We start from the raw sequence: 25,902 nt of genomic DNA, 5'->3' as shown, positions 1-25,902 counted from the left end.
ATTTCTTCTTATAAACTCCTGACTTACTCCTTACTAAATGAAACAAATTCATCTTCAAGAGTTAAGCATCATTGTCATTACTATCATTTATTTTATGTTCATGAAAGTACATATGCACTATTAGATAATTGCCAACTTTTTTAGTTGACTAGGTGTGTATATTAAGCTGCTACACAGTTAATAATACGTTTACATAAAGCAAATTCTAACTAGTATTGAACCATTGACCATGAAAATGAAGCACTAACCCTTCCCTTATGAAACTGATAATCTTTGAATTTAGCTTGCATGTGTTTGTATATTACACTAATCCATAGCTGTCTTTGTACCCCTCTTTCTGTTTCTCTCTCTCTCTCTCTCTCTCTCTCTCTCTCTCTCTCTCTCTCTCTCTCTCTCTCTCTCCCTCTCTCTCTCTCTCTCTCTCTCTCTCATATACACACACATATGCAATAATTAAACTTATCTGCATGTTTTAATAATGAGTGAGAGAACTCTGAAATAAATAAAACACCAATAAATAATGATAAATATTCAAACAGCTTTCAAACTTTATTTCACCCATTCTTTTATGTGTCTGAGATTTATATGTACCTTCCCTTCTTTCTGTTTATCTGGTAATAAACTCTCTTACTTTAGTGGTAAGACTTGCATCTAGTTAAAAAAATCTATTCCTGTAACAAGTTGTAAATATTCAACTTTGCAAAAATGGTTTCATTTGCATTGATATTGAAGAAGGTTTATAAAGGAGGATAAAAAGTTTAATGATTTTACTTTGCTTTTATGAATCATTTAAGGAAATGAAACAGATCTTAGCTGAGGTGAATTTTTATTTGGAGAATTGTGATAAGTTAATGTAATTTGAGTTAAATATGAATTGCTCAAGGCTTAGTAATTCTATTCCAAGAGAAAGGGTGTTCTGTGTGAATAGGAATGGATTGTAAGTTTATGAAATTTGTATTTAGATCTGCTGCTGTAATTTGATAACAATGAATATAGAAGTGTAATTTGTCTCAGTTGTGTCTTCAACATATTATATACATAATGGTTTATTCTCAGATGAGGCAATCTTCTTAATATTTTTAAGAGGCTATCCAAATAAAAAAGTTTGAAGATCAGTTAATGATGTAATAATCATTAAGCAATCACAATGTTTATGTAATTGGAAATAAGAAGTATAACTACTAAATTAAAGGGTTTCTACTATAGATGTAAGGCCTCAGAGATAATTCATTGAGATGGTTTGTAGAGAATCCTGATTCCATGATAAGCAAAACTGCAGGATAACATTTAAAACAATGGTTTTATTTCTATTCTCTAACAGTCAATAAATTAATGTAGCTGCTATGAGCTTTACTCTTCTCTATAACTTGTACATATGAAATGCGGCTTTGATTTCAACATAAGATTATGCACACAGGAGAAATTAACATTACAACTAAACTTAGTGGCGCAACAGTTACAAATGAACTGTCCAATAAACATAAAAGATTGGATGCCACCAAAATAGTGACTGCTACATTCTACAAGTTGTTTTACACACACACACATAAATCTATGAAAAACAACCATGTTTGTATGTGCAAGATGCAAATGGGCTTTGGTGTAGTAATTTATGGCAATAAGACAACAGAAGTAGGGTCCAACATTAGATCCATAGAGCAGTTACTGAGGAAATTAGTTTACTTTAGTTGAGGAATCCAAGAAGTGGCTTATGGCTAGTAATATGAGTTAGCTTGCAATGATACTGATATATGTAAAACTTCTTAGCTTGATAAGTGATACACAGTTGTTCTCTTTCAATCTGAGCATAGTTTCATTCAGTCTCAGAAATGTTTGGGAAGTAATAACAGGGTTTTCAGAAGCATCAGGCAATAACAAAACCTCCAATTCTGTAGAATGAAAACAGCAGAGGCTTATTTGGATCATAATGTACCAAAAATTCAGAGGAACAGTGTACCTGCTTTACTTTATCATATACAGTTTGTACCATATGTCCACGGTACATATTTTCTCGAAGCTCTCTGTAAAAACTCTTATTTGGTTGGTGCCTGTGTTAATAGTCAAGCATCCCTAAGAATGATTTGATCTCATTAATATATTCTGGTTTAGGTTCATTTATGACTTGACTGGTGCTAATTTCTCTGGTTCTGGAAACATACTGTCTTTGTTTATTTTGGAATCTAAATAATCTTCCTCTGGAATCATAAAGCTTCATTTCTGTTTTTTTGACTTCAGACCATAGTTAGATAGTACATGCAGAACCTTTTCAACATGCTCATCATTCTTCCCTTCCACTATTGTCATCTCAAACACAAACAATATATAACTTGAACTTTTTTCCATTTTGCACTGGAACATACTTAACCCAAAACTGGATGCTTGCACATACATAAAAAAAAAGGTTCTCGATGCATATTCAGCATTAGTAATTGAGGATCTTTGCCCAGAAGCAACTGTTGAGAAGTATGGCTATGATCAAGCTTTGGAAACCTTTCACCCATCACAAGTGGCTGATTTACTGAGTTTGCTTATAGTCCTCATAAGTTCTTATTGTTCTACCCTTTACAACTGATACTATTAGAAACGCCCATTTTGAATAATGCATGGGCTGATTATATATCTTCGTACTCCAATTTATTATGCTCAACTTCATTCCCTTCAAAGACATATGCTTCAAAAAACTTTGGTGCAGTTTCAGTGACTTTGATGTGAACTTTGGTATCTCTGAATGTAGTAATATTCTCACTGAAAACATCACCACACTTTTCATGTAGAACAAAAAGTTGGTATTGCATAGCTATATATGCATTGCTCATGTACAGGATGCTGAACAGTTTCTCCTAATTAAGACAGTGATGTTGCAGTTATTAAAAACAGACGTTAGTTACCCAAGGGTGTCTTATAAGGTTTAAATCTTTTTTTTCCCCTTCATATATAATGGATATTTTAGTGATCCCCAGTTTAGTAACTGTGTCATTAGTGTGTGAGTTTAGCAATAATTGTCAGAATATGAAGTGTTTTGGTGAGCAGTTTCACTAATGACTAGCAAGAGATATTCCATTAAATTCAATGATACAAACATTAAATACATTGAATACAGACCTCTGTCCCGTATCATTATGTTAAACTATAATAGTAAGTTATTATCATTTAATTCAATTATTTTAAACACTTTATAAATCTTTATTATATGTTTTCCCATTTTATTGTTATATAATATTGTTAGCAGGAGAATGAAATTACATACAGAAGCCATTTTGACAAGATATTCATCAGGATGAACAACAATAGCTTGTGAAGACTGACAGAGATACGACTGCTTAAAAGAATACCAAGCATTGCATAAATAATGGCATCTTATTTAGTTGTAAAGCCAATAATTTTGAGGAGTTGGGGCTAGTGAATTACTGGTACATCATTTAACAACCCAGGAAGCATGAAAGGCAAGAGTTGATCTTCATTGGATTTGAACTCAGAATTAAAGAGCCAGAAGAAATACCTCTAGTCACTTTTCTTCTGATACTCTAGTCTGCCAGTTGACCTGAAAATTTGCTAAAGCAGGATTAATGTGGAAAATAGAGGTAGTTTTATCTTCATTTACTTGCAAACTACTCCATTTACTCTATTCTACACAAGTCAATTTTGTTTTATACTTTCAGTTATGTCTTCTCTAATATTAGTTCTGACAAACTTAATTCTCAATTCTGTTCAATTGTTTCAAATAAATTTATTTAGATTATTGGCATTGGAGTGATTTCTGTTCACAAACTAATGTTTGAATAACCACAGAAACAACAACATTGTTTGGAGAGGATTGATTTTGTTTGTTAATCATTTATGGTGCATACACACACACACACACACACACACACATTGTAGTTTTCCAGCTGTATGTGCTCAGTTATTATGGAGAGAATATTTTATTTCTACAAATATTAGCTTCATTCAGGTCAACAAATATAAATTGATACTGACCCTGAATGAAACTAAATTCCTCCCTATTATCTAATCTCTTTTACTTCATCCATTTTATCCTTTGTTGCGGGCTTTTGAATTCTTTCCACTATATTGTGGGTTTGTTTGCCATTGTTAAAACTAGCATTGCAGTCCATTGATGGCAAACAACAGTCAGAATGTCATTTCACTCAGAAATTAAAGCAACTGCAGTCTGACATGTAGTTTAATGGAGTTCTGTTTCTTGCACAGTTATAGCTATTGTCATTTTACTTCTACCAAGATGAATGAATGCTTTTGTTTATTTAGAATATAGCTGATTAAGTGTGATGTGTTTGTATCTCTTTCTTTACATGTCATCTATTTATTAATAATGTGTGTCAGTATTGGAATTAATTAAAGAATATTCATTTCTTCATGGTTATTTACAATATTAAATGTTCTTCCTCTATGCTTTAGCAAGATTTCTATAAATTTCTTTAATGTCGACATTATTTTAAGAATCATATTGGAGTCACCTCTTGTACTATCTGGTGATTGATTATCAACCCCAGAGAAGCAAAAATTAAAGTAACTTTGAGATTTGAAAACTATATGTAGAGGGATAAAACTAGTTCAATACTCTACAATTTCTGCAAGTAATTCTAAGAATAAGAAAGTTATAGGGAGATTTAACTACCATTAATATATGACTAGGACATATTTTGTAAACTCCAGAAATACTAAACAAATTGTCAAAAAGAGGGGAAAGAATCCTTTCAAGTATGTAGCTGCTACTATTTTATGGACTCTGATATAGTTGAGTTCAGCAGGATTTAAACAAAGAACCGAGAGAAATATATCAAAATACTGTAATGTTTTCAGTCTGTCTCAGCTACCTACAACACACGCACATACATCTTTGTCCTACATCAACTTTGATGTTTGATATTCTTAGGTCAGCTTGACTGCTTTTTCTTAAGTATTCATTTGCCTGTGATGGAAGAACTTGTTGAGGATAAGACCCAGCTGTAGAGTGCACCACAAGAATGTAATGGAAGGGAGACATTTAAGGTTGATCACCTATTAGTGCAATCAAAGAAGTTCTTACATTGAGCAGCTGTGTGTACATGGTAGTGAAATAAGTGGAGTGAGAAAGTTTAAGAGATCTCTCCTATATGCAGTGTAGAGCATGGTGCACAAGAAGCAAAAATAGAAATGACAGGAGTTCTACTTACAGAACCAGCTTGGTTAGAGAGTGAAGACTACAATATATGTTGATCATCCTTGTGCAAGGTATCCAAGGAAAATAGTTAAATCCATCACACTGCTGATAGGTCATTTCACATAACTATTGATTTGATAAAAAAAAAATAGTTGTTTAGCATCTGGTCAACTCTCATTATGCAGACCTATGAGGTATTATTCTAGCTTTCACTTTGCCATCATCATTGTCCAGTGTATCATTTTTTTATATTCATTTAAGATGTAGAGGGGAATTATTTAAAGGAGATTTGGCTGCTATTTCTAGCAACCAAGTCTCCTTTGAATGGGGTCACAAAGATCAGGTATGGGCCACCTTTTTTCACAAAGCAAGTCACATGAGACATGGCTCATCATCAGGCAAGTCACACTACTAATAAAATTTCAAGGTAATTTTTTCATTCGATGTGCCATTCAGAGAGTCCTACATGCTGCAGTTTGCCCATGACTAACATAGAGCCATTTTTGTTAACTCATATTATAAATGACATAATGTTTGCTGCTTAGGTGACATGGTAAGTTCTGTAGTGAAAATAATGATTGCATAGAGGAAGGGTTTGAAGGAGATCATAGTAAACAGCTAACCTCGTTGACAAGAGGTTTCTCTTCCTATACATGGGCCAATCAAGTTATAGCTAAATATTTTGTCGGTTAGATTGATGTAAAAAGAAGAAATATCTATTAGATATTCTTGGTTGATTCTTTTATCAGAGAATGGAGTCTACCAAGAAGTTGGCCAAGTTGGGTATCAATCAACTTCAAAGATGAGATGGTGTAGGATTGAAATGCATTGAAAAATTTCTTTCCAACTAATGTTATCATCAAAAAGTAGATATCAAAAGTAGTTTTTAAATTTTTTTATTCTCTCTTCCACCCCCAAGAGGGAATGGCATAACAGAAAAGAATTCTACTATCTAGGCCATTATAAATTTACTTCATGTTGTAGGTAGCTTTCATTGCATTTTCTTCACAATTTCACTTATGCTTTCAATTCTAATAGAGAAATCCCCTAGAAATAACATTGAAGGAATTGCCTTCCATACACTATAACATTAAAACTATTGATTTCATTTGATTATTGTTTTAATCTTTTTTTAACTTTTTGTTTTCAACTTCCTTTTTTCTTTGTTGAATTTTTCTAAAGCAGTTTTTTTTATTATCTTTAGTTTGGAGGCTCATTTCCTTTCAAGATAATTTTTATTTATTTTGTTATTATTTTTTTTTATTTGTTTCTTTTGTATTGAAATAAACTTGATTTACTATCTATTTCTGCTATCCCATGAGTATTGTGTGAAGACTACAGTCATTTCCAGCTTATTTGAAAAATGAGTCATGAGATTGTATGCCAGATTAACTTCTGGCTAGTTCCGAAGAATTGCCAACTTAAAGCAAACTAATTAGATCATGTCTTGTTGCATTGATTAGAAATTCTCTCTTTTACAGTTCTGTAAAAATTCAGTATATTGCTACATGAATTCTTCTCTAAACATGTTGCCATTCTAAATTCTCTTTCCAGAACAGTTAGCATGACATTATTACATCTTTTTATTTTCATATTTTCTTTTCTTTTTCTTCTCACAGGATTATTCATGAAGGTGGTTTTACAAGTGAAGATAACAAACAATATAAACCTGTTGTCTACAGTAACACGATACAGTCCCTAGTAGCTATTATCCGAGCTATGGGAACACTTGATATTCCTTTTGGAGATAATGAAAGAGAGGTAGGTAGAAAAACAGCATACATTTTCTCCTTATTGATGTATACATTTGTATAATTTTCACTTTCTATTTTAATAACCTTGCTCACTATATTTACATGTGTGTACGTGTGTGTGCATGCATGTGTGTGTGTGTGAGTGTGAAAGAGAGGAGGGGATTCACTTATAGTGAGAAACTTGGATTAGCAAGAAAATAATGTTAAATGTTCATGTATATATTAAATATGTTTAAGACAGTCAAAAAGCATCATAGTTATGACTTGTAAGTCCTAAAATATAACTTAAAGGCCAAAGAGCCTTACACATCATTTTGTTTTTGGTTGATTGCAGTTTGGTGACTTCTCTCACTTGCTCCTTGTGAGAAGAAATTTCTATTAAATCTAATGACCTTTTTTTTTCTCCTTAGAGTTATAATTTCAATCATTTAGAAATTATTTTCAGTTCACAACCAAGTATGGTAGCATGTACCTAACTATAATGTTCTTTGTGCAAAAACACACTTCAAGAATTTTCCAATGTCATTTTAATATACCTAATCACTAAATGTTCTTCACAAAAAGTAACAGGCTACTTCTTGTTGGCATTTAGTGATCTTGACAGACATCATGTGGGCTGCATTGCACTGAGGAGGTCAAATAAAACTGAAACATGTTTATAGTTGCCAACATGGCTGTCATCTCAGATTCATTTCCCCCATCCCTGCATATCTATCTGATTTTGTGTAATTTTAGGCTTCTTTTGTTTGCCCTTTTCAGAATAAATTTTTGTTATTATTTATGAGATTTTTTTTTTCTCATTAGGATTTTAATTTCACGCAGACATGCATATTTGTTCTTAATATATTCTGGCAAATTCAAACATGAATATGCTAATCACTGTAGTGTTTCATCACAGGAGAACAGCTTCTCCTTTACAATGAATATGTATTCATAACACAGTCAATTCATTAATACAAGAGATTCTGGGACAGCCGTTTTTTCAACATCATTGTATCACATCAAGCAGAAGCACTCCTAGACTAATGGATCTAACAAGAATCAATGTCCTTGTTTATACTTTCAACAAACAAACTGTTCCTTGATCCTGCTCATATCTGCCATTTTCAAATCTGTTGAAACATATTAGGAATAAATATACAAGTCATCATCTTGATTCTTGTTGTTCAACATGCATATGATTTCAATTTCAATTAATCAAAAATTATTTTCTGCTCATGGTCTCAAGAGTAGCAACTCGCACTTAACTATATGTCTTTCTACATTTTCCAATGTCTTTAAAAGGCCTAAATTTGATATCTTGTCATTAAAATAAATTAAATAATTTAGATATATTTACAGTATATTGCTCAAATTTATTGATGTCATTTGTTCTTAACTTAGCTATAATAGTTGATGGTCTCAAAAATCTTTCAGTCATTTCACGTTCTTTTGAAGTCTATATTTTTGGATATTTTCTTTTAGTTGGTATTCCAACTCTCACCTGTTTCCAAGTAAGGTAATATTTCCTCATCATGATGACACTCATTTACAATTATCATGCAAAGTCAAGGCAAGGATATAGTAACACACACACACAAACACACACACACATGCACACACATGCATACATACACACATGCACACACATGCATACATACATATACATATATATGAGGAGGTTTTCCAGTTTCCGGACAAGGTTTTTTGTTGGACCATGGCTATTGTAGAAGACATTTGCCCAAGATGTTATTTAGTGGGACTGAACCTGGAACTATGTGGCTAGGAAGTAAACTTCTTACCACACAGCGATGCCTGTGCCTTTATTTACACACACATTGACATAACTTGGAAATAAAGCACTCAGTTGTAAGATAATTAGTTGAATTTGAACCATAGTAATTTTGCATAAATATTTCAAATATATTGTTTTTTATTATGTGTAACAGAGATACATTTTTCTACTTCTTAAAATCTGGCTTGCATTTCAATGTATAAAACTGTAAAAATCATGCTAAAACTAACCTCACTTGTACTGGTGTCATGTGAAAGCACTGAGTCCACTCTGCAGAATGGTTGGTGTTAGGAAGGACATCCAGCTGTAAAAACCCTGCCAAAACAGAGTAGCATAGGGTTGTTTTTCTACCTGGCCAGCTCCTGTGAACCATCCTACCCATGCATGCATGGAAGATGGACATTAAATAATGAAAATTATGAAAGCCTTTAATGCCAAATTATTGAAGCTGTTCTATAGTTGGACATTACATAGTTCTTTCCAATTGGAGGAATTTTTCTGAGATTACATTTATTTCTTAGAATATGCTCTAATAGAATGAGGTTTTATAGAGATAGTTCTTTTTACTTAAAATTTTATTCACATTTCAGTAACCCATACACATCCATATAAGACACATATATATATAACCAAAACTATACTTTCGGTTTTCTGTCTTCAAAATTTGCTTTCATTTCAAATGCACACTAAAATAGTGTTCATTCATAAAATGCTATATGCTTATATGTGCCTATGTATTTTTATTGCTTGTCTATGTGTTTGAAATGCAACATTTACCATAGTTTGTATTAATTTGAAATAAGATTTTTAATATTTCATTTGACTCATACTTTCTAACATTTGGAAGACCATGCTCAACCATGTACACATGCGTATGTGTGTGCACACACACACAATTTTAGTACAGCTAATGGAAAATACCTTTTTAAAATATCCAATGTATATGAAAAATATATTGGCTTATTTTGTCAAATATAGATACAAACGTTTTTCCTATATTATGCAAAATAAATTTTTAGAACCATTAATTTAAATTATATATGTACTTGAATTTCAACAGTGTTTATGTTTATGTTTTTTTCTAGAGAGGATAAGATACATTAGTTTTAATGTTTGCGAGTTAGAGAAAAATATGAGAAAATTTTGCAGTGATTAAATGTGTGTATGAGTTGTGTATATTGTAATGATGTGCCTGAGTAGATTGGCAGCTTTGTTACATGATAAGGTTGGTTAATAAGAGATATGTAGAACTTTAGTAATTCAAAAATTTAGATATATGATCATTATTAGCACTCTTAACCAGCCACATATGGTATTAAGGATAGGAAAAACTTATAAACCCAAGTTTTAGTGGTCTGTGTAGATGCTGTAATGAAATAAAACTGATTTTTAATCCATAACAAAAGCGTAACACAAAAATACAACTCATTTCTAACTTCAGATAACTAACCCTTACCTTTTCTCCTTGGTATAAATTTATCCTTTAGCTCAGTGGTTCCCAACCTTTTCACTACCAAGGACCCCTTTTATTTAAATGAGTTTTCCCACAGACCCCTTTTAATATGCTTATACTGATGTATGTGTGTGTGTGTGTGTATATATATATATATATATATATATATATATATATATATATATATATATGAAATTTTGAATTTAGTTCATGGACCACAGGTTAGGAACCACTGCTTTAGCTTATGATTGCTGTAAACTCATTTGCCAATTATCATTTCATTACTTTCACAATTAGTAGTTCATTTTAGTCTAATAAATACTTTATATAATCTATGAAAACAACTATACATTACATCCCTATATTTATAAATATTACTAGTTTTCTTTTCATTTTTTAATCTCAATTAGTGTTTGATATCTTAGTCATTAACATAATCATCATCATCATCATCATTACATGATTTAGAATAGAAAGTCATACTGCAGTTTTTGTTACTTCTAATAAGCATGCCAGAGAGGGTTAATAGAGCCTGCAAGGTATGTCCACTCTAGACCAACATAGAAAAACAAGTATTAAAACAAAAAAGGAGATGGCAGAGAGCATCACTAACGAAATCCTCCTATCTCTGATTTTTATTAGCACTTCTGTTATTAATTATAAATATTGAGCAATAGCTACAAGAGATCTGTAGATTTTATTTTCTGAATCATTTTCTCCACTACTCTTTATTATCTTAACTGTTTCTCTTCAAAGAACATCTAGCTCCTTGAGGTTGGTCTGTGTTCAGCAATAGTCACAAAATGTGCCAAGAGCTTGAATTTACTGCTGTTATCTTCACTGTGTCCTCTTCTATACTATATCACTTCAATTCACCCAAGGCATTCAATCATCTGAGAATATTATTTGCATTAAATTAGCCTCTTAACCAGTGGAAGGTCTTTCTCATTTGTCTCATTTGTTTATAAGTAAAGAAGGATCTAACTAGATACAAAGTTATATTTAGTCATGCTGTTTCACTTTGCCATGAATTTGAGTAAATGGCAAAAGTTGATTGACCATTATTGAACGCATAACATCTCTTATGTCATGTGCTAACTACTTTTTATGGAAATAGAAGAGGATGTTTTAGAAAAAAAATCATGAACCCAGAACTAAATACTAAAGGGAACTTTAAAACCTAGAAGATTGTTTCTATTAAAATCCTTGTTGGACTTTACATTGTCTTTCATCCTACTGAGTCTCTGATAATGGTTTCGCACCAGTATCCAATTACATTCAACTGGGTGTCTATTTATTATGATGTAAGTTATCATTAATTGCTCAATTAACATCCAAAGCTACTTCATATAGCTTTCATATTATTGACATTATGAACAAATTTAATAAAATAAAGTGGTTTTGACCTGCAATGCTTAGTGTCACCTATAAATAATTTTCAGTTAAACTGCATTAGCTTTGCCCCTGTTTCTTCAACATTGTCATGGGTTAAATGTTTGTTGGACTTCATGTCCACAATATTTAACTGAGAGGGATAAAATGAGAATATTTAACTGAGTAAATTGAAGGTATGAGCTATAGGGAATAGAGTAGATAGATTATCTAATCAACTGAACATGCTTCAATGAAATATTGTATTGCATCAGGGGTGTCAGATATTTTCCAGTAGCTTCATATCAGGATTTTCAGGTGTTGTTTAGCCCTAGGTCAACCTGATTTAAGCAAACACATGAAGAAAATGAATCTAGTTATGGCTTTCGTATGTTTTAGAACCATGTAGGGTAGCATCATTCAATGTATTCTTTCCTTAAGACAGTAGGAAGTGCTTGTGAGATGTTTGGCTGCTATTACTAACATGTCATGCAACTATGTAGAGGCTTTTGTTGACTTCCAACGTAGAGCCTCTCTCATTTTATATTGTATAATTTTTCAACATTAATTTTGAGGGTGGTAGATTGGTAGAATATTAGAACACTGGGAAAAATAGCTTTGTATTTTGTTTGGAGTTCAAATTCTACCAAAATTATCTTTACCTTTCATCATTCTGAGGTCCATAAAATTAAAGTACTATATAATAAACTATAACTTTCTGTGCCTATATTAGAGAGAATTTTTTAAAGTCATAGTGTATGCAGTATTGTTGATTTACTGGGTAGGAGGCAGAGATATTTGTCTTACAGCTCGTTTGCTGTTGTTTGTGTTAGTTATAATGGTATTATTTTTAGTGTTGTTTTTGTTTATTGTGAAATTTTTGCGGTATTGAGAGGTAGTTGTATAAGTGGTGTTCTTGCAGGTATGTACATCTCCCTAGTTGGAAGATTAAGGTATATCTATTGGATATTACTTATATGAATTGGTATATTTAACTCATGGTCATACAATTTTCTGAAACCAATTTTGATCTTTGCTTGTACCATGTTTTTTCTATTGTATCCTCAAACCAGAAATCCAACCCAAATACTTGCAGCAGTGTTTACTGTACTAAAGGCACCTAAGTTGCCAAGTGGTGGTGTTAAACCAAGCAATGGCTGGATTTTAATTCAGAATGTAAAGAATCAGAACAAATACCACAAGCCACTTGGTCCCAACATTCTTTCAGTTTTTGTCTCTGATTTATATTTGCTGTCTTCTTTAAAGATGGAAAACATTTGGTGTGGGACATTCTTATGTTTTGTAGCAATTTATGTAGTTTCTTTTGATACTTTCCTAGATATTTTGTATTCTTAGAATTGCTACTTTATAACTAGTGTAGTACCCAACAAAAGTGATGGGGTTTATTTAGATATAGAGCACATTATTCAAATATATATTTAGGATAAACTGTTCCTCATTAAATATACAATGTCCTTCCTTGATAGCATGGGACTTAATGAGAGAACATCATAACAGTAAATAATAAATGGCAGAGTAATATAGAGAATGGTTCATCATAGATAATATACAGTCATTGGAAAAATGACTTAAACGAGCAATTACTACTTTACTGTATGTATTTGTAGATATATTTAGTGTGTGTGTGTGTGCATGTGTGTGTGTACAAGCATGTTTTAGCAGGAAATTTTTTTTAGTCCACCTGTAGCTTATTATTTTGATTTCTAATGGTCTATCAATTTCTATGTTTTAAACATCAAAGTTTCTGAATCTCCAAAATAAATTTTTATCAATTAAAAATGCTTTTTATTTCTAATCAGAAACTGATTTTAGGATTAGAGGATTTACAGTTGCTGAACTTTTTTTTTTTTTTTAATAAACATTTTTTATTTGCATTTGAAATGCATAAATATATTTTATTTGCATTTGTAATTACATTTTCATCCTTAATAAATTTAAACTGAGACAGCAGTAGTTTCAATTTTCAAAAGCCGAAGTAACTAATGCTTTCAAATGAAAATAAAATATATTTATACACTTCAACTGCAAGCAAAATATATTTATGTATAAAAAAAAAATGATACTACAGTTGTAAATTCTGTAGCTCTAATGAATTTCTGATATTAAAAAAAAAAAGAGGTTTCTTTTAAATCAAAATAAAAAAAATTTTCTTCAAGATTGGTTCTAAAAAAAGATTGCATAATAAAAAGAAAGTGGGTGTTAAAAGAATTCCATGCTTGTCCCTCAGAATGAAGGGCTGATTGTCTAATGTTTATGTCTGAAATGCAAAGTTGTATAACTGCAAGATATGGGCCTTCAATAGAGAGGATTTGTAATGAGTTGAAAGAAATGAAGCAAGTGTGCCTTGCTAATGTATAGTGTTAGTGTACATGAACAACAGTATGTGAACAGAATCAGATGTTGTCTGTCAGAAAAGGCTACACTTGTACAGACGTGATGTATGGGGGATGATAGCTGCTTAAGGAAGTGGTGAATACTTGAAGTGAATTGAACCTGCGGAAGAAGACTGAGGAAGATATAGGACAAAGTGATGAAGACTGATCTCAAGATATTGCATGTCGTAAAGGAGATAACAAAGAACTGTGGTGATTGGTGCATGATGCTGTAGAAAACCTGAACACCTTTGTAAGCATAATGAAAGATACAATAAAACCTGGATAGTGATATGGACTAGGATACATAATATGCACTTGAGCCTTTTGGTCATATTCTACCTGTTAAATCCCTGTCTACTGCCCTTTTTTTTGCCTATTCTGTATTCCCTTACCTCTTTACCACTCTCTCTCTCCTGTTCACCATGTCACTTGTACCGAGGCAAAACTTTTGCTTTGTCCATACTCAATCTTCCCTTTAGCTCTGTTTATACTCAGTCCTCAATACTGTTCTTTCTTTCCTAACACAGTGCCTAAGTAATGAGGAATTGCATAAAATTAATTAGGATTCAATACACTCCTTTCTATCTATCACTCTTTTACTATGACAATCTTGATTATCCATTAAATGCTCTCTCTCTCTCACTTACCAGCAAACATTTCTCTTCTGTTCTTTTAACTACCATTCCCTTTCCCCTCTCAGGTCACTCACTTTTGATACTATCACATTCTCTTACTTCCAGTTTTCGCTGCTGTCCCACAGTCTCTCTCTGTCTTCATTCTCCTTCTCTTCCCCCTCTCTTGCTAATAAAGACGTTTTGATTAATATCCCCCCCCTCTCTCTCTCTCCTTACCCTCTATTATTATTATTTACCTCATTATACTCTGTCATTACTATCTCTCCCATTTCTTCCTTTTCTACACAATCATCACAACCACTTTGTTTCGCTCTTTCTTAGTCACTCATGCATTTATTTTTCCACCTCATCCTAGTCCATCTGTCACAGTCATCCTCTGTTCATGCCACCCTTGCTCATCTTGCCTAGACTGACCAATGTTCAACAGTGACATACCAGGAGAAGCCCTTCTTTCCTTAAACTGAAGGAAATTTAGTTCTTTGAGTAGTCAGTGAGGGATTGATAAACATATTGAACTGCAGAAAGATGGAAAAATTAACGTGCAGATTGAGGAGATGCATTTCATCTATGTGAAAAACGCAAGCAATAGGCTATCAATCAGAACCACTTTTTACTGTCTATGACAGCTGTATTTACACTCCAAAGGGAGAATGAGCCCTTTCTAACCTCTAAAATAGAAGGTGCTCAAGTTGTGTTTTGGTTAAACCCAGGTGAGAGATTTTCACCTGTATGCAGACTGTCTGTATTTGTATTCATTTATAGTTATACATGTATGTATTTATTTACATTGTGTAATTTATGTTTATATTACCGGTTTTTAATATACTTCAATAAGTATATTATAAGCAGTTTGATCAATGAGTATCTGGACTGTTGCCATAGTAACGAAGCTAAAGCATGCAGTGTGAAGCCGCTTGGCAAAAATTGACCTTGAACTCTGCTGAGCATGGGCACTAAGTTTTAACGTTCTAGCTCACTTCTGCTGTTTATGGCAGTGCTTCGAAGTAACGTGTGTAGCATGTTGTCATGGGAATACCTGCTCAGAGGCCTATGCAAAGTTGCAGAAAGTGTATGGAGAGGAGTGTATGAGCTGCACACAAGTGTATGAGTGGTTCAGACGTTTTCAAGATGGCTGAAAAAATGTTGCTAGTGACAAATGTTCTGAGAGACCTGCAACCAGCAGAACTGAGAAAAACATTGCAGATGCTTGTGCAGCTGTGAGGGGAAATTGTCGAATCCCCATCTGTGAGTTATCAGAGGACATGCAGATTAGTTACAGTTCAGTTCTGTTCATTATCACTGAAGATTTGGGTATGAGCCGCATGTCTGCCAAGTTTGTGCTACAACTGTTTTCTGCTGACCAATAAGACACTGGAGTTTCAGTTGCACAAATCTCCTTGATTGTGTTGAAAACAATGAAGACTTTTTGAAAACTTTGCATAGGCCTCTGAGCAGGTATCACCAAGCTTTTGGCAAATTTGAATCAAATTTTCTGCTCAACTTTCTCTGTCATGGTCAATGCAACAAACATGCACTACACATGTTACTTCTAAGCACTATTATAAATAGCAGAAGTGAGCTAGAACATTAAAACTTAGTGTGCATGCACAGCAGAGTTCAAGGTCAATCTGTGCCAAGCGGCTTCACTCTACATGCTTTAGCTTCGTTACTATGGCAACAGTCTGGATACTTATTGATCAGACTGCATACTTATAATATCCTTTCCCTACACTTTTTATACAGCTATTCTATGCTTGTAGATCACTATATGTCTTTTGTAACCCCGCTTTGTGATATTTATGCTGTTCATGAACTGTTGGTAAACTGAAAAGATTATTTATAAAAAGCAATAAAATTGCCATAAAATCATTTCAGTGAATATCAATGCCAAGTTTGTGGTAAGATATATCTACACTGAATGTGGGCTTGTTCATATAATGAACCTCTAACTCATAGCCTTAGTTGACTTTTCAACAAGTGAATCAATGAAGATCATTACCAAATGATAATCTGAAAGAAAGATTAAAGTATTCATTGTTCTCACTGTAGCAGGCATGAATGAGAACCAGCTCAGCTTTCAGATCTATCTGTTTCTTCTGGGGGTTATAACTTAAAGATAATTTTTTAACAAGACCAAACATATACTTAGTTGTATATATATTTTTTAAAGTTAAAAGAAAATATACAGTGTGAACATTAAGAAACTCCCATGTCTGGGATGATACTTTTGCTTCACAGAAACATCAAAGCTCATTTTCAATAGAAAAACTTCTGGCTGATTGGCAAAGACTCAGTCATCAATACACTTCTGCCTCAAACCCACAAATGTGCTCTCTTCTTTCTGCCTACTTAATCACTACTACTACAACCTCTATTCCTCTGAACTAGGTAGTTGTAGACCTTCTCTATGCAAACCTAGCCAATACACTCATCTGACACATTCCCTCTCCTCCTTTCATCACTCTTCACCTAAGCTGCACACTAGCCTCTGTAGTTCATCCAAGAACTTTACTCTCCAGAGCCCATGTTTTTCTACAGACATTTGCTGAACATAAACCATATCAATCTTGCCAATCCTGGAGTGTTGTACAGAGATCATGAACACTATCCCATCTTCATACTAAGCCATTAGAATGGTGTGAGAAATCATGTTTTTATTCCTCCCTTGCATTTACTGTGCGTGTGTGTGTGTGTATATAAATAATTGCATAAGACTATTTATAAGCATATTTGCCGCTGAACATAATTTACTAAGCTTTGAAAGAGAATTGAAAGATTAAGAATTCAGGTGCAGGCATTCTGTGCGGTTAAGAAATTCACTTCATGCCTAGTTTTTCCCAGGTTCAGTCCCATTGCAAACCACTATGTGCAATCTTCTATTATAACTTTGGGTCAACTAATTCCTTGTGAGGGAAGCTGATAGACTTCATCATGTGTCTGTATTTATGTCTATCTTTAACAGCACTTGAAAAAAAATGATGTCTGTCTTTATGTCCCATAACTTAATGGTGCAATAAACAGAGGTTGCTAAAATAAGTACCACACTAATAGAAAATAAGTACTGGGGTAGATATGGTCAACTAAAACCCTTTAAGGTGATGCCTAATGGTCACAGTCCAATTACTGAAACAAGTGTAAAAGAGTAATTAAATACTTAGTCTTTATAAAATGAAAGCAACTTATGTTGTTAGAATTAAATTAGCTCTTGTTAAAATAGATTTCAAGTACACACAGTAAATGCAAGCATAGCAATATGGTTGAGGGCACATATATGGTTGTTATACTAGATTTGAATCTCATCTGGGTCTACTCATAGCTTCTGAGTAAAATCTGGTAGATGGAAAATATGCAGAATCCTATCTGATGTATGCTTTTATTTATATATATATATATATATATATATAATATCATCATCATCATCATCATCATTTAACGCCCATTGTCTATGCTGGCAAGGATTGAACAGTTTGACCAGGGCTGGCAAGCTGGAAGGCTGCACCAGACTCTAAGTAAAAGTTAGCCAAAGAGTACTGTAGTTGAAATAATCTGTGTGGTGGGAGAGAGTTCAAAATGAATCATTATTTACATTTTTTTTTCTATTAAAATTACTTCAGCTTCTGGTTTTAAGAACAAAGCCTCTACAAGTGTTAGATCACAATCTATAAAGATATTACTTGAAAAATTAAAGTATATTGTATTGCTAAAATTTACAGATGCAAGGTTTCTTTTGCCAGACCCAAGAATATTTCAGCCCCATTCAACTTTAAGTGTGACTCACATTAAGGAACTGTTCACATACTTGAACGCTACTGCTCTTAGCCACAGACCTCCTAAATCAGCAACTTCTTTTTTTATAATGCCCTGCTTTTTTTATTATTATTATTATTAATTTTTTGTCCATTGCTTGTATGTATAAAGGGTAAATGGCTCACAAATACTTTGTATTTAAAGAACTGCTAGAAAATATTTGAGGACCACAAAGACACTTCAGTGTCAGCCCTGTCCTAAACACAGAAAGAAATTATGGAGCTACTCATTTAGTTGGAACAGTGCTACTTATTACTCACCCAAACTAGCTAGACCCACATTAGAGAACTACTTACAGACCAAGGATCACACACACAATACTACTTTATAATATATATATATATATATAGGACAGTACTGATGTTATACAAGCAACTACTTAAACCTACATGGAACAGTGCTGATATTGCATTCATTGGCTCGATAATGTATTGTTTTATCTCTTTGCTCTTTTGCTACTACAATGGCTCTGCTCATCTAAATTACCAATTTGTGTACCACTTCTACCCAGATTTTGCTCAATGCATCTGCCTCTCTTCTTGCCATTACTTTTGTATATCACTCTTGAAATCCTGCATCATATATTTTTCCCAATCATTTCTCCTTACAGCTTGCTTTATCTAGCAGCCATATCTCATTCAACAATTCCTTGTTGTCTTTAAAATAGCTACCATCTTTCATACTCACAATAAACATTGATAAAATACTTAAGTTAATATGTTTAGTGCTTCTAAGTAGAGCCTAACAACAAACCACCTTAACCTTACTCATCAGCACTCACTAATACAGAAAGTTTTGAACTATACCTGTTCTATATAGATCTGTTACCTTTCTGTCATTGAACATGCAAAGAAACATAAATATGTACAGAATTAAAACTCTAAAACCGACATGTGAGCATATTGCCATTTAGCAGGAGAGCTTCACTGTTGAGGCAAACCATTTTTTAATTAATACCTGTGATAAATCTGTTTTATCAGTGGCAAGATATCTCCTAGGACAGTTACAGCTATTTAAGTCATTGGCCAAATGGTTAAGAAGTTTGCTTTAGCAATCATATAGTTTTGAATTTGAATTCACTGTGCAGCACCTTGAGTAAGCATTTTTTGCCATAGCCTCTGATCAAGCAAAGCCTTGTGAGTGAAATTCGGTAGATTAAACTGAATGAAAGCATGTCAGGGGTGGGTGAGTGTCAATGTATCAAAAAAAAATACCTTGTATCTTTTTCCATCTTTTTTTTTTCATCTCTTTATGTCCCTTTTGTCTTTGCTGTTCTTCACACAGTTGTCAAAGTATTGATGTCAATATAATCAGTTCTATGGGGCAGTGAGCTGGCAGAATTGTTAGCACAGGGGGTAAAATGCATAGCAGCATTTTTTTTTTTTTTTTTTTGTCCTTACGTTCTGAGTTCAAATTGCACCAAGATCAACTTTGACTTTCAACTTTTCGAAGTCAATAAAATAAGTACCAGTTGAACGCTGGTGTTGATGTAAGTGACTTATCCCCTCCCCAGAAATTGCTGGCCTTGTGCCAAAATTTGAAATCAATATAATTAGTTCTATCAAAACCTTATTGTAAAGTGCCATGTAAAATATGACTCTTCAGGTTTCAGTTGCTGAGAAAATGAAACTGAATTTCATATTTTGAAAAATGAATTACAAAAACATTTTCTATTGTATATTGATTAGATTAGAGACAATTCTCGTTTGCTAAATTTACTATTCATATATGCACCACCTAAATTCTATACAACTTATGTATATAAGTATGTGCCTGCTTCACAACTCTGAAGAGGTCAACAACACTTCCAGCAAATATAGTCTAGGACAAATTTTTCTGAATATATAAAATAGTTTTGCTTGAATTTTCTTTTCTCTATTATGATATTGTACTTTATCAATAGAATCAAATTATTTGACTTATATAAATAATAAAGTGGAAATTTATGAAGTTAAACTGTTTGAGTACCCACTTACATAGCTTTAAATTCAAATCTTACTACAGTCATTGCATTGTGCTTATGAGCAAAGCACATAACTACTCCAGTTTGTTAGATTGATAGAAAACAGGTTCTATTCTTACTTCACAGATGAGAGAATAAGTATTAGGAACATTATAATTATCATCATTGTTACATCCACTTTCCTATTCTGGCATGGGTTGGACAAGTAGTCACAGTTCGAGTCAGTTCTTATTTGGAGTTAATGCTCTCAAAATGAACCTAGGACCAAGTCTTACTAGTACATTCAATTTTTTGGCATGGTTTCTAGTTGGATAGCTTTCCTATCACTAGCCATTTTACAGCATGCTCTTGGTGCATTTTATCATGGCACCAGCCCCACAAAGATTGTCTTGTCCCTAACATGATTAAAAAATCCTCGCTACCCTGTTTTCACTCTTCATCCAATGGCAGCAGAAAAGTTGACTAATCCTCAACATAACGAAAGAGTGCACCTTCGTCATTGCTTTGTCTCCTTTTGTTTGCACATATCTGGGTGTGAAAGGGACATTTTCATTCACATCACCAGTACCAGCAGGAGCATCACCTGGGTTTCTGACTAAAAATAATTGCATTTGAAGAAAATCCATCTCACTCATGCAAGTTTGGAAGGCTGGATGTAAAACAGTTAAAAGGGTAAAAAAACAAAAAAAGAAATACTAACATCTGCTATCGAAAGGAAAATCATGTGAATCTGTTCCTCAGCAACAGAGTTGTTAAAAATAGGTAGAAATTGAGGTTAATAACATCAAATCAAATTAAATCTTTATAAACCCATTTGCTGGATATCAAATTTGATTTGGTATAAATTAAAACATGGATTTTTTTTTTAATATTGCCTGATATGCATTTAAAAATACTTCAAATATCATTGGGGTTTTTTTCATGTCTGTATGAAAAGCAACCTTTCAAGAAGGTTGCGTTTCACTCACACACGTGTGTGGCTTCATATTACATTGCTTTCAAATTTCAATAAAATACTTGTGATCTTATATGGTGACAAAAATGTCCAAACTTTTCAATTACCTGCTTTAAATGATCTATGTATTAGGAATATCAGCATCAGCATCATATGCTAATACTTATTAAAAAGCATATTTGACACTCTAATTACACTTCACATTTCATGTGAATACTTGTTAATTTCTAAATAATTATTTCAGTTTTTAGTGTATTTGAGGTATTTAAAAAACATTTTTAAATAAACTACTGCGTTATACTTCTTTCTCAGATATGTTTTACTTTTTAACTCTCAGTTTTTCTGAACACCACCAATGTGAATTATGCCAAATGCTGAAGCAGTTTGCTTTCAATAAGAATTATTACCAAATTTATAAACACTTAAGATACTAATATGTTGTAAAAGCTTTTTTTTTTTAATGTTAACTATTAAATTTTTCTGTTGTTAGTTTTATTTTAGTTCAATTATTTAAAGAACTCTTTTAGGAAAATACAATTTCTGTTTAATATTTTATACAGAAAAAATTGAAACGGAATTTGAAAAAGTTGATCAACTTTATTATGGCAAATTTTGTCTTATCCTGCAACTTCGGATAACTAGGTTAGAGAATTATAATTCTTTTATATAACATTAAATAATGTGTGTGAATTAACATTACTAATCTGATATAAAATAGTTTCTGACATTTTTCTAGAAATATATCTCTGCATGTCATTTAAAAAAAAGAAAAGAAGTGATAGGAAAGGATCTAGTCTAATAGCAATGTGTCTACTTTTCTAACTTTACATTGCTCAAAAAAATATATCTTTGGAAGAAGGAACTTAGAGACTTTGAAGAATCACCATTCATGCTGTTTACACTATAACCTGATATATAAAAGGTGGAAGACATTTGTTCAGTTGTGCTAACTTTATCAAAGTTATATCCTTTCGCTTCTCTCCATATCACACATTCCTACCATCTGGCTACAAAACTTATCTCAGATGGTTACATATATTTCATCATTACTTTGATATATATATATATATATATATATATATATATATATATATATATATATATATATATATACATAAAGAAGATTAAAACAAAATTAATGCAAATAATTTTTGCATTTTATTCAGTTTGTATGATTTATAAATAAACAAATTGTAGGGTTTGTCAAATACCATTGATTGGTGCAGTTATAGGGAATTTCATGCAATTCAGTTCACTCTTCTTTATTTGAAACTGATCTGTGCCACTAATAATTCAACAAGAAAGCTCTTGCTGAGCTGTGTTTGCAGCGCAGTTTCAATTTAAAGCTATTTCATTTCATTTATGTTATTCTTTTACTGGTTTCAGTTATTGAGTTACAAACAAGCCTGGGGCAGCAACAAGTCAACCTTGTCAACCCCAGTACTTATTTCAGTTATATATTTCTATTAAATGGCTAAGTTACCTTTTTAACATAGCACTAGCTGTGTCAAACACCTCAATACAGATACATGCAAGCACACATAGTGTACACACAGGTACAGTTTCTGACCACAAAGGTATTCACAGAGTATTGGTCACCTGCCTAAGGTGCTGTGCAGTAGGATCAGACTTGGAACCACATGGTTGCAAAGCAGATTTCTTAATCACACAGCCATGTCTGTTGCACCTATGTTAATGTTCTTAAGAAAGGTGTAAATGTTACAATTCTCCATTTCTAAAACCTCCCTTAAATTGTAAGATTTTTGTACCTAGTCACAAAAATAAAAACCACTCTTTCTTTAAGAATATTTTCAGTGTTATTTCTAGCCATCAGGACTAATTCAAAATTAACTGTTCAATAAAAACACATCTTGTTGTTTTGTATGATTTCAGTGTTTGATTTTCATCTTTGTGGATTGATCTTACATTTTTGCCTACTAAATTACATGTTAGTTTGAATATTTTTGTTGTATTGAAACATATTTTAAGCTAATAACATTAAATGTTTTATTTATACCTATCTTTCTGGTGGCAATGTATTTTAACACTTTTACTATACAGATTTTAATTTTGAGTTCACATTATTGGCATATTAATAGATCATCTGCCACTTGTGTACTTTCAAGCAGCTTTGATTGAGCGCAAACAACTAGATGTGATTCATAAATTCATTGTTCCAGATATGTCATATCTCTAGCTAATTGAAGACCATACTGCATTCTCCAGCATGCAGTAGTTTGTCAATTGGTAATATTTACAAACTAATTATGTTTGAGAGAATACAAAGTTTATATGATATTGTTTGATTATTGGAAATGATTGAGGCAGTAGAGCATCATACTAATACTTCATATTTTTTAGTTGTTGTTCATAATGAGTTCAGACATCACTGGTTTTTTTACCTTTCACCTCATTTGCATTGATAAAAGAAAACCAGCAATATACTGGAATCAGTTCAATTGAATGTTAAAATTGGTGTTGTGTTTTGCAAGAAATCTACATAATGGTACTTTAAAGAATACTCTTTCTCCACTTTTCTACCTATGTGTGTGTATAAATATAAAACTGGTTCTCTCAGTTTTCTCAACATATTCATTGACTGTCTACTTCAGTAAATTCCACGTTACCCATCACTAGGGCTATATTTATGGCTGAATCTTTTTAGAAACAATATTTTTACATTCTTATTACTACAATTTTGGCTTCACCGTTTTGATATCAATTTGATAACATTGTCTTAATGCTGCTGATTAATTACTCTTAGCATTTTAGCTTGAGTAACATTTATTGAAATTTCATGTTTATTCATATTCTCACAATTTTGTTTTCCTTTTCAAAAAGAGTCAACTGCAGGTGAGATAATACTTACTATCAAATTAGTCTTCTGTTCATTTTTTTGCCTCCATTAAAACTATACATGTATTTCATTTCCCTCTTTTATGATCAACAACTCAGATTGCATGTCATATTTTATAATTGCAACAAAACATGCACCTACTCTTTCTCTGTCTCTTTCTTATGTATACACACACAGCATAGATTTCGATTTTGTGGTATTTTTCCAAGCATGACATTAATTTTCACATTGATGCAATTCAGTTATCCCATCCTTTCTATAGTTTCTATCAATAATCTCTCAACATATATTTAATTTATATTTATGTCATTCATCTATAAATTTACTTATTCATAAGTAATATTTTGAATTTAAAGTGTTTAAGGCAGATTATTGTTCAAAATTAATGTTTAATGCATTTGTAAAATGATGTAGCTAACATCTTGTATTCACATCTATTTGTTGGAGGTTTATGTGTTTGGTCAAGTAAAGTTTCCTTTAACTCTTGACGAAACTGGATTTTTATACATTGAAGTTGTAAATGTGATTGAAGAAATAAAATATTTGGTCTGCACCAGTACATCTGTTTATTTATGGTTGCTCTCATAGTTTTCTTTTTAGTAATTACAAAAGAGTCTTTCAGCAAACACTACATGATTAAACCTATGTGTGCAATATAATTTTGAAATAAAGAAGGATTGTATTTTATTTTAAATAATTTTTTTAAAAATATCTTAGCAACCTCCTGTTTCATTTTCTTTTTTTCTTTTTTCTTTCTATGGGAAATCACTTTGATTTATCCTATCACAATAATTCTTAATTAGCCTTTTCCTTTAAAGCAAATTGTATTTTCGATTTTCACTTAATAAACCTGTCAACATTTTAAACAATTTGGAGACATATTTCATCTTAACCTAGACATTCTGAAACTATTTATTGATCAGCGTAACATTGCTCTCACTGTCTGACTATGTGTGTACATGTGTGTGTGCACATGCTCTCTTTGTTCTGTGTTCTATTTTAGTCTTGGATTTAGTGACTCAAAAGGATTAGATCAGTTCTTCCTGTTTACTTGCCCACTCCTCTCTCCCTCTCTCTTTCTCTTTCTCTCTCAGGATTGATACTATAGTTCTATCTATCACCAAGTCTAAGAATAAATCCTGTCCTTTTACCCCACTACTGATCCAGGAACATAATTCCATTGTGCATTATTGAGAGATTAGGTCATTTTAAAACATCTACTTGTATTATCTCAATACCCTGTTGTCTCACTCTTAAAATAGTTTTTTGTTACTTTAAGGAAGCATCTTGTTTGGATATTATAAATCATCCATCGAATATTATACCCAAGTTTCTTTTAGCAATTTTCTAAAATCTGTTGATTTAGTAAATAAATTCTAGACAGAAATGATGCTGTCTTTTTATCTTAAACAAATGTAGCAATACTGATATTGACAATATTTTATATAGATAAATAGGTAAACCAGTAATACCTCACTTCATAGATACCTCCTAAATTTTGTAGTAGATATATTTTACTTATTTAGGAATATAACAAACTACCAATGAAACCATTTAAAGATGTATATTTTTACATGACTGGTTAATAGCAAATTTAATAATCTATTACCCATTCATTGCCCTTTCTAATTGATTTCAACATATTATTTCCCCTTTCTCTATACTTATACAATATGTGCTTACTAGTTAGAAGATATTTATTTACTCTTGTATGCTTAAATTTGCTTCTTGTAAAAACTGAAAGTTTGTCAATCTATGCTAATTGCCTGTTTTCTATGT

The 25,902-nt window shown here is 32.3% G+C and overlaps 1 protein-coding gene across 2 annotated transcripts in view; it reads left to right on the top strand.

The window, feature by feature from the left end:
* Positions 1 to 25,902, top strand: part of LOC106882189 (guanine nucleotide-binding protein G(o) subunit alpha) — a 125,678-nt gene that overhangs the window by 66,039 nt on the left and 33,737 nt on the right. The window contains exons 3-4 of one of the 2 annotated variants that reach the window (XM_014932780.3): positions 6,778 to 6,919; positions 24,108 to 24,119. In XM_014932780.3, the coding sequence (XP_014788266.1) occupies positions 6,778 to 6,919; positions 24,108 to 24,119 (154 nt within the window). The remainder of the gene's footprint in view (positions 1 to 6,777; positions 6,920 to 24,107; positions 24,120 to 25,902) is intronic. The other variant, XM_014932788.3, reaches the window with a different exon arrangement.

Source organism: Octopus bimaculoides, chromosome 1, assembly GCF_046866305.1.
Source record: "Octopus bimaculoides isolate indiv1 chromosome 1, ASM4686630v1, whole genome shotgun sequence".
In the NCBI taxonomy this organism is placed as follows: Eukaryota; Metazoa; Mollusca; class Cephalopoda; order Octopoda; family Octopodidae; genus Octopus; species Octopus bimaculoides.
The sequence above is the reverse complement of the archived record's forward strand: the minus strand, read 5'-3'. Positions and strand labels throughout refer to the sequence as shown.